This window comes from Arachis hypogaea, chromosome 14 (assembly GCF_003086295.3).
Source record: "Arachis hypogaea cultivar Tifrunner chromosome 14, arahy.Tifrunner.gnm2.J5K5, whole genome shotgun sequence".
NCBI classification, from domain to species: Eukaryota; Viridiplantae; Streptophyta; class Magnoliopsida; order Fabales; family Fabaceae; genus Arachis; species Arachis hypogaea.
In genome coordinates, this window is record NC_092049.1 from 3,838,573 (window position 1) to 3,849,675 (window position 11,103).

The following is an 11,103-nucleotide window of genomic DNA, read 5'->3' on the forward strand; positions in this document are numbered from 1 at the left end:
CATCCTGTAAAATTGCATCTTTACTCCTACATGGTGGTGGAACAACTCATTTTAGATTTTCAATACCCATTACAATTACTGATGAATCTATTTGCAACATCAAACATGGTAGTTTGAAGGTTGAGCTGCTTACTCAAAGTAGCTTAATAATTTGAGATGAAACTCCAATGCTCAATAAAATATGTTTTGAAGCACTTGATCTCAGTTACCGATTAACATAAGTGTTGGGAATAAATAGTATGACCACAATCCAATCAATCACGTGTCAAATAATTTGTTATTGTTATTATATTAAAATGTTAATATAATAATGTCCTTGATTAAATTTATAGATTTATCATTGTGATAGTGATCATAATATTGAGATATAAATCTTTTATAATTTAATCTAAATTGTTCTTGGTCATAGGATTATTAAAAAGGACATTAATAATCTAAAAAGATCAATATATATATATATATATATATATATATATACATATATATATATATATATATAATGGTCTTCATTGGATGAAGATTAATAGATCTCATTTATTAAATTATATATATAGATGGTGCATATAGAGATATGACCATTGAACTGACTCACTTTGAGAATTCCTAATGGTTATAATTACCGTATATTTGTCAATAGAATATTCTCAAGATGAACATAGTAATAGAGTTTCCTTTGACCTGCGACTGTCATAGTAATTAACAATGTATTTATTATACTTTGATTCCGGACACCTAATACCCTAGGGTGCTAGTTGAATGGATATTGGGTATGATTTAAATACTTTTAGAATTAATGGTTAGTCAATAAGGAATCCGTCAACTCTCGGTAAAGACTTTGAGCTCTATGATTATAATGACTGAGATGAATAAAACATTGGCCAAGGGGATTGAATGAATGAATAAATGAGTTCCTTAAGTCATTCATAGTTCATTATAATAATGGTAACAAGTTAGAGTTTGACAAGTAAACCATACTCTAAGGGTTAACTAAGAGTTGGAAAGATGGAGGGAATTATACTTTGTTTTTTTAAGATTCTTAGTAAAAATATATTACTTCATACTATCGGGTCGTTGAGGAGTGTTGCTAGACGCCAACCTTGATTAGTAAATTTAGTATGACTAATCTACTACCTGCTTAGTATTGAACCTATAGGGTCACACACTAACGAGTGTTCTAATCTTTGCTGTAGAATTATTTAATTATTATTTTGATTTGATCAAATAAATAATTATATTAATTCAAATGGAATATTATTGTATTCTTTGTTAGCACCAAGAATATAATAATAATATGATAATTGAGAATATTAAATGAAATTTGAGAATAATTAGTTATTCAATTTCTTGAATTTGAATTATAAATTTGGATGAGATCCAAATCGATTATGTTTTAAATTGTTATGATATGATTCATAAAATTTAAAGGATTCAGATTTGGAATTTAAAGATATGATTTAAATTTGAATTGAGAATCAAATTTAAAATCGGTAACAAATCTCATATTATATATATGTATGCCAAGAGTAAAGGAATGTGACGGAGATGAGAATAAAACACAAGGGTTTTATTCCTTTACCTCTACACACATAAATGTATGTGAGCCGATTCTTGGAGAAGAATTTTATGGCATGCAAAGAGTTGCAAGAGGTTTCTCAATTTAGATCAGATGTCCATTGGTCAAGGAGTTGACAGCAAATGTTGGTCTCGGTGTGGATACGCATAGCGCATTTGTACCATCGAAGGAGAAAAAGATTTTTACTAGCGTACTCAGGTATTTAGATCTGATCTACTATATATTCATTATTGGAATAAAGTTGAAGTACAAAATAGATCTTTATGATTACTTTCTTTTCTTCCGCTGCGTGTTATGAACACATTGTAATCCTTCAATAAGACACATGGGTCAGAAGTTGAAATTTCAAATGATCTGCTGATTACAACTATTGATGATCTTCTCTCTCATTTGGTAGATTTTACATATCTAAATTTGTTGCAAAACATATCACATTACAGTTATTTTTAAAGTAGGACAATTCTTGCATCCACGTTTAAGAGTGTTGAGAAGGCAAACGATTTCATCTTGACAATCTTCCCAAGAATAAAAAATGAGTATCTAAATTCTAACACAACATGTTAAGCTGATGAGAATGGCATAACAAGAATGGTTTACACCAGAGTTTCTAAATGACATCAAATGTTTGGGACTACCCAACCACAAGTTGACTTTCAAGTTAGGAGTTGCGGTAATACTACTACAAAACATAGACCAGACTTCAGGTTTATGCAATGAGACAAGGTTAATAGTTAATGAACTTGACAACAACAAAATTAGAGTTTGGTAGAAATATTGACGATAATGTGTACATTCAAAAAATGAACTTGATCCCTTCAGATTTAAGATTGCCATTTAACTTTCAACGGAGACAATTTTTATTAAAGTGTGCTTTGCAATGACCATCAACAAGAGTTAGGATCAATCACCATCATATGTAGGGTTTCACTTGTCAAAATCAGTGTTTACCGCTGGACAACTTTACGTTGTTGTGTCAAGAGTTAAGAGTCGTAGTGGCCTCAAACTCAAAGTTCTAATTCCGGACGAAGACGGCAATTCAAAGTCATCAATATCAAATGTCACATTTAAAGAAGTTTTTAATAATATTTAGGTAAGAAAAGTTGTATTTCACTTTAATAACATGTTATGATTTACACTTTTGTATAAACATTTACGATAGATATAACTAATTTATCTATAACTCTACTTTTAGATTTGAAATGAAATGTGTAACGAGGTTAACTGCTTTTCTAACGAGGTTAATAAAATACTAGGTTGTTGATAAATTTTCATTAGTTTTTTGATATAAAGTTCAGTGTAAAATTTACATGTTATTATTATAATTATATATGTTCTTATTTTCTTAGGACTCTTTTTGTATGGTTCAAGAATATTATAGATTTCAAATTGTTCAATTTACATTTTACTTTGAATAAAGATAAAATAGTATATTCAGTACGTTTATATTATATAATGACAATAATAATATTATACTAAATTCAAAAAATTTATGATTATAAAATATTATTTTCGATTTATCATATTAAATTAAAATATAAATTTATGTATCAGTACGAATTTAACACTAATAATATTATATATTCAATTTTTTTGTTAATTAAATTCAATTAAATTGGTCTAACATGACAAAACAAAAATAACTCTTATTTAATTGAGTAGACTGACCGGTCTAATATCGAGACTCCGGTCCCATTTTAAGAACCTTCCTGAGATAAAATTGGACACCCAATTTCACACAACCGCTAAATTCAAAATCTGGAATTTCCGCGCTTCACTCTCATTGGATCCCCGATTCCGACTGTCTTCGTTTACATACTCGGCTACTCGCAATTCGCAAAAGTATTGCATTTCTCTCCCAGTCTCCAAATTCAAACTCAATGGTCACATTTTTTAACTCCCTCACCTCCGCCACGGCCTCCGCCACGGACGATCCTCTCTTGCCATTCCTCTGGTATCTTTCTGCTTTTCACAAACTTGTCCCAGGAAAAAAAAATCTCATAAGATTGACAAAATTCTCTCGATTTTGTGAATTTTAGGAGTGTCAAGAAAGCTCTAGAAGGTTCCGGCAGTTCCAGCCAGAACCTGTTGAACTTACTAGGAGATTGCATTAGAAGCTTCAAGGATAGCGAACAGTACCGAAACGACGTCAGATTTCTCAAGATTTGGCTCCTCTATGTAATCTACTCGTTCTATCTCATGTTTCAAATCTCGTGGTTAGGGCTTTTTGACGAATAAAATTATTTAATTGAATAGTGATTTTCCATGGTAGCTATAGTAGCTATGAAAACCTAGCTACATGAGTGAGTGCACAACAGAGTACGGTTACATTACTTGAATTTATGCTTGCTAAGGATTCTCGCAGTTGTATATCAAATGTTAAAATGATTTGAATATGATTTTGGATAAGGTGAACTAAGGTCTTAAAGAAAGAGGACCCGGGTTTGTGGGCTGGGTCAAGGGGGACTAGTCTGTAACCTTCCAAGAGAAGCTGTGATATCTTCTGTTGGTTGAAAGAAAAGGAAAAGAAAGAAAAGTTTAAATATGGTTTTAATATGGCACCTTTACCCTTTTTTTTTTCTTTTAAAAAGTTTTGAATTTTATATATATATTTTTTGTTTTTGTTATAATATGAATCAATTAGGAAAGTTGATGTTACATCAATCATGTAATAGTAGAACTCTGCTTTACATTTTTTTGTTAGTAGAACAAACTAGCCAGTAGAAAGAATATAGATCAGATGGAAGGTAGCTCAATGACTAGAGAGATAGGGGGAGATTAATTTAAAAAAAAAAAAGGAAAAGAAACTATATGCAAAATTATCAAGAAACTATATGCTTAGCAGAACATAGTCTAGTTGCAACAAATCTGTAAGTTTTTTGTAATGGTGCTGTTTTGAAGCACTTTTTGTTGAGCAGACAACTCAACATGCTTCCGTTGGTTTGATTTTGCAGATGGGTGTTAGTTCAGATTTTGAAAGTGTTTTCATGGAAATGCTGAACTGCAATGTGTGTACCAAAAATGCTTCACTCTATGTGTGGTCTGCATGTTTCTTTGAGTTGAAAGGGATGCTCCATGATGCCCTCACAATCTATCACCTTGGTATTTCCAGGTCAGTGCTGTGTTAAGTCGAATCTTCAATACTTGCTTGTTTTGATATTTCAAGTTGGGGTGCCTTGACTGTAATTTTAGTTATTTGGGTCAATGTTCAATAGGAATGCAGAGCCAATTGAGTGGTTGAAGAAGGCACAGGCATTATGTCACCAGAGAATATCTGAAACTTGGAAGGCTGCTGAAAGGCAGAAGGTATGCCTATTCACAAAGAAGTTAGTCCTTTAGGCAAAATGAGCCAAACTAGTAGGAAAGGAAAGATAAATAAAAATAGAGAAAACACCAACTCCCTTGTACTCTTTTATTGAATAGGCTTTGTGCTTTGTGATCGTTGGTAGGTAATTTATTGCTTCCCAATTAGCCAAAGGTTTGTTCAAGTAGTAGATGAATCAAACACTGCCTTTGCAAAACACATTATTTATTTATTTTATTTCTCACATTGACATATTTCCTCAAGATTGACATATTTCCTCAATGTTGTGTCTCCTGAATTGAGATTTACTAACACTGACTGCATTTACAGTTTAAGAATTCTTTTGTATATATTTCATTTTATTTTTAATTTCAGATTGATTATAAGGGATCCACAGAGTTGGGAAACATTGGCATTAATCCATGGGATTCCTCCATTTTGGAAGACCTGATGAAGAAGATAAATCCTACAATTAAAAAATTTTATGTGAGATATTTATATGCTTTGTTATATACATGTTTCATTTACTGCATCTGACAAGGATTCAGGTGCTTTATGCTTGTATAAATGCATTTCAGGGGTATCACTTGAGCACTAAATCGTATACAGGAAAAGTGGCCTTATCTACTTTGAAGAATGCATCAAGGAACAAAGTTATAGAGATAGGTAATATTCATATCCTTACTCTTGTCTTCATCATTGGGACGTAATTGTCTGACTGCTCCTAGCTTTATGATCAATCTGAAGAATTCATTTATATATGAATTTACTTGCTTTATCTTCTTGTATTTCTGACGGCATAGGAACAGTTGTATCATATATAAATTAATACCATAAATTTCATAGGAGATGCTAAAAAATTGTGAGTTCATGATATGTGCTAAAAATTGACCCTGCAACGAAATTTCCATTGAATCTGAGTTTATGATGTCTCCCCAGAGTTGTTAGCTTGTCTTCCAAAGACAATGTTGTTGCAGATAGTTTCTACAAAACTAGGTTTATCTATTGTTAGAAATAAAGAGTGTATATCTTTTTGGTATCTCAATAAAAAATCTTAGGAGTAGTTTTGGTTCTTTCTATTATTACGTCATCGTTTCCTTATTTCTCTAGGATAAGGGTTTTTCCTATTATCAACAGCAGTTAGTGTTCATCTCTTGTAAGACACCACAACATGATCATATCAGTGTATTTCATATAGTTTCATAGTCTTTATTCTTTTCCTTTACTGGCTTCATTCATTCTCTTGATGGTCCTTATCATGATATCCAAAGGCGGGAGGAAGTACCATATCAAAGGTTGCGCTGGACAAGGTGGTTTTGCTCAAGTATACAAGGCTTGTGTCAACAGTGATCCAAATGATGTTGTTGCGCTAAAGGTGCTGATGGTCTTTCAGAATCATTTCCTCTTAAAATGTGATATTTGTCTCATTTGATTGTACTTTGAACCTTAAATGTTAGATACAAAAGCCAGCTTTCCCTTGGGAATTTTACATGTATCGTCAGCTTGATATGCGGATCACTGGCAGAGAAGTATGTGATATTAATATCAATATCAAATTCAAATATTTATACCATCAACCTGCCTTTTCTATAAACATCCACATATACTGAATTGCCTGATATCTAACTATATCAGAGGTCAAGCTATGGTTTGGCTCAGAGAATTCATCTGTATGCAGACTGTAGCATACTCATCTGTGACTATTTAGCTCATGGAACGCTACAGGTCAGTTATTTCTACTGATTTCCCTTATTATCTTGTTCAATGTTATATAGTGTTAATTCAAGATGAACATACTATGCAGGATGTCATAAACACATATGCGGTCCAAGGGAAACCCATGGAAGAAGTTTTATGTATTTATTACACGATAGAAATGTTACACATGGTTGAAACTTTGCATGATGTTGGCTTGATTCATGGTGATTTCAAGCCTGATAATCTGCTTATTCGCTATGCTAGGTAAAATTAAGCTTCTCATTCGTTACCATTAGTTGGTTCACTTGCACCTTATTACTTGCAGAATGTCATTGTAAAGCTGGTTTCTCATTCTTAATTAATGATTATGATGACATGACTAAGTACATCGTCTTGTTATTATATACTTCTATATCTAAGGAGGACTTTGGGTGTAGAATTGCCCTTTATCTCTGGCAAAGCATCAACTTATGTAGTATAAATAAAACAACAATCAACTCTTTTCCTACTAAGTGGACGAGTTATACAAACAAAAAAATGACATTTTATTGGAACTATGTGTATATATAAATAATTTTAATCTATATTCTTTTTTATGGCTTCAGCAGTAGTTTTGTTTTAGTTTACCTGAAGGAGTTCATGACTTTTACATACTTTTTTTTTTTTTTTTAATGCATGGCCAAACCACCTGAGATGATGTTTTTCCATTCTAATTTTATATTGTCTAGTGTAACACTTTTCCAGTGCTATATTCTGTTTTACGGCAGCGTTGAAGTTATTGTTACTGCGATTTTCAGTCTCAAAAAACCACAAGTCCTACAAATATATAGTAAAATTAAAACTACCACTTAGATAAAACAACCTTGTTATGTTTACCACTGAAGATCCAGACCATGACGTTTTTACTTTTTAGATATTGATTGAGATAAAACTGACATGCAAATGCGAGCAAATACGAGCTGAGAGAGTTTCTTGTTGTTTAGTGTTTATATTATGCATGTTCCAAATAAGTACTTTGTAAATGCTTTGCTTTTGTAGACAGTGCTCATTCCTGGTTTTGCTACTTTGCAGGGATGACCTTACTGAAGAAGGGTTCTTGGACCGAAGTGGTCCTTGGTGTGATCAGGTCAGTTTTTCTCCAGATGATGATACAACTAAACCGTTTCTGGTTTTAGTACTTTCTGTTGTTGAAAGTTGTTCTATCCATAGGGTCTTTGCCTTGTAGACTGGGGAAGAGGGATTGTTCTGGATCTCTTTCCAGATGACATAGTATTTAAGGGTGATTGCGGAACTTCTGGCTTTCGCTGCATTGAGATGCAAGAGGATAAGCCATGGAAATTTCAGGCAAACCACTTCTTAAAACTACACTACAAATGTAATTAACTTCATGATTTACTGTCTTTGAAGTTGTTCTTCTCCATCACTTACCAACAGGTAGACGCATACGGCCTTTGCGTTGTTGTCCATATGATGTTGCATAATTGCTATATGGAGATTGCCAAAGAAGAATCATCTGATGGAGGCTACATGTATCTTCCCAAACAACGCTTTAAACGGTATATGTCCATTTACTTTTTGTTTATCTTTAGTCATGTGATTCACTGTAATGTTGGTGAAGTCAATTCGGAAACTTGATTCTACATTTGAAGCACCCTTAATTTGCTTGTTGAATCAAATAGTTACTGGAACGTTGCGCTCTGGAAGAATTTCTTCACCAAGATGTTAAATCAATACCCTGGCAATGATGATAGAAGGTTGCTGCAGGAGTTGAAGAAGTCCTTCCAGGACTATATAAGTTCCGATCCAAAGATGATAAAGACACTAAGGGAGTTACTTGCAAAGCAAAGGACTTCTATGTGTTGTGCTTAGAGTTTCAAAATTCCTTTCTGAACCTGTTTCGTTTTACTTAACTGTCTTCAGCTGCAGGAGGCTATATATATATGTGTATGTATATTTGAAGGAATATAGAAACAAATGCCAAATGCAAGCAATCCCAGACAGGTTCGGAAGGTGAACATCGATTCATTTTTCTTCTGATTCTGATTTTGCATGCTAACAACTGCTCTTTAATGCACTTATCCACTTACATTTGCCTCTTTAATGCTAATATTTATATTTATTGTCCTTTGTAGTTTGAGTTGTCTGAATTTGACTTTTCAAGTACTCATGTAGATACATGGATGAACTGAGTGCTGTTAGCACTTAGCAGGTCTAATGTTGTATATGATAATTGTTTGTTGTAATTGGGTGTGAACTTTGTAATATCTAAATAGTTTTCCTTGTTTAGATAGTGGATTTTAGCTCTGAAGAGGAATAGAGAAAAAAAAAATAGATGAATATTATTTTGTTTTTTTGGTTTAGAAAATAGATGAATATTAAAATATATTAAGAGAGACATAGGCTTCACGTAAAAGCCCAAATATACTTAGTTTCGTTGATGAGCACCACCAAGCTCTGGATAGGGCTGGACCGCCAGAGTCGGCTCACATGTCGATTCAAGTTTAACTCATTAATAGTTTAGTAAACCGGATTTATGAACTTGTAAGTCGAATTTGAGTATTAATTTGAATTTATATATTAAATGATAAGGGTTGAACTCGAGTAAGTTCAGGTTATTAACTTATAAGTTGGAGTGATTATATACAAAGAATTATTTTCATACTCAATATAAAAAAGCTTGCAAAATAAGTTAAATGCTTAAAGACATGTTACTTTATATTTTTAATTTATATCAGATACATATTTGTTAAATATACGAAAGTAAGATATCTCATCAAGTCACATCAAAACAGAAACAATTTTGGTTGTTTTTATTTTGTTTTTAATTGTACGTGAAATAATTGGTGAATTAGAATATGATGATGTGTTTAAGTAATTTTTTTATAGAGTAAAAGTATTGTTTTTGTCCTTAACGTTTGGGGTAAGTTTTAAAATTATCCCTAACATTTCAATCGTTCTATTTAAGTCTCTAACATTTTAAAATTGACTTAATGTTGTCTTACCATTAAGAGATTTGTTAATAGAATTGACAACAGGTCAAAATTGAGATAATTTTAAAACGTTAGGGATTTAAATAGGACGAAAACGTTGGGGACAAAATCGATACATAGAAATAAATTTTAATTTTATCCTTTAATAATATCAATTTTTTACTGTACATAGTATTCAATTATTTTTTAATCACATCTAAGTAAATTATAGTTAATCACATTACTTTCATTCTAAATAAATTAATTTTTTTATAATTTTACACTTTCATTCTAAATAATGTAATTTTACTTTCATTACTTAATTACATTACTTATAATTTTTTTTTATAATTTTACACTTTCATTCTAAATAAATTAATTTTTTAATAATTTTACACTTAAAGTAATGTAATTTTTTATAAATAAATAACTTTTACACTTTCAATCTAAATAATGTAATTTTACTTTCATTACTTAATCACATTGCTTATATATTTTTTTTATAATTTTACACTTTTATTCTAAATAAATTAATTTTTTATAATTTTATTCTTAAAGTAATGTAATTTTTTATAAATAAATAAATTTTACACTTTCATTCTAAATAATGTAATTTTACTTTCATTACTTAATCACATTACTTATAATTTTTTTTTTATAATTTTACACTTTCATTCTAAATAAATTAATTTTTTTATAATTTTACACTTAAAGTAATGTAATTTTTTTATAAATAAATAAATTTTATACTTTCATTCTAAATAATGTAATTTTACTTTCATTACTTAATCACATTACTTATAATTTTTTTATATAATTTTACACTTTTATTCTAAATAAATTAATTTTTTTATAATTTTACTCTTAAAGTAATGTAATTTTTTTATAAATAAATAATTTTACACTTTTATTGTAAATAATGTAATTTTACTTTCATTACTTAATCACATTACTTATAATTTTTTTCATAATTTTACATTTTCAATCTAATCACATTACATTCAGTACCGGAGCTTCATTAAGACAATGGGGCCATGGCCCCCAAATATTTTATAAAACTAAAACTTTGACTATTTATTTTGTTTGGTACAAGTTGTTCAATTAGTTATTATTTTTGTTGTAAGTTTTCCACAAACTCTTGGTCTTGGGTTCAAAACTTACTATAAGCACATTCTCCTTTTTGTGTTTATATATATATTCTTTTCTTTTTACTTTTAAGGTCAACAATTTTCATTTTTTCATTTTTGTTTGTTATGTTTATAATAAAAAGATAGTCTTATTATTTTAAAGTATAATGAACTAAATAAAATTCAACTATCAAATAATAAATAATACAAATAAATGATTTCATACTATTTATTAATTTTAATGTTTTATAAAACAAAATTATTTTTTAGCTAAATTATAAAATAGATAAACTATATATATAAGTATTTATTAAAATAAGTCTAATATTTTAATTTTTTTTATATCACTACTCTCTTTAATATGTTGCACAATATAGTAATTGGTATCATAATATCAAATAAAAAAAAGTCTTATTATATTTTAAGTTTGTCATT

The 11,103-nt window shown here is 30.2% G+C and overlaps 1 protein-coding gene across 1 annotated transcript; it reads left to right on the forward strand.

The window, feature by feature from the left end:
- The first annotated feature begins 3,259 nt into the window (after nucleotides 1-3,259).
- LOC112741008 (mitotic checkpoint serine/threonine-protein kinase BUB1) lies at nucleotides 3,260-8,815 on the forward strand. The gene is made up of 14 exons (XM_025789790.3): nucleotides 3,260-3,524; nucleotides 3,610-3,748; nucleotides 4,525-4,682; nucleotides 4,786-4,876; nucleotides 5,250-5,360; nucleotides 5,453-5,540; nucleotides 6,146-6,249; nucleotides 6,332-6,403; nucleotides 6,510-6,599; nucleotides 6,679-6,836; nucleotides 7,644-7,698; nucleotides 7,782-7,916; nucleotides 8,007-8,128; nucleotides 8,252-8,815. Exons 1-14 carry the CDS (start codon nucleotides 3,451-3,453, stop codon nucleotides 8,439-8,441), a joined length of 1,587 nt encoding a protein of 528 aa, XP_025645575.1. The 5' UTR covers nucleotides 3,260-3,450; the 3' UTR covers nucleotides 8,442-8,815.
- The last annotated feature ends 2,288 nt before the right edge of the window (nucleotides 8,816-11,103 follow it).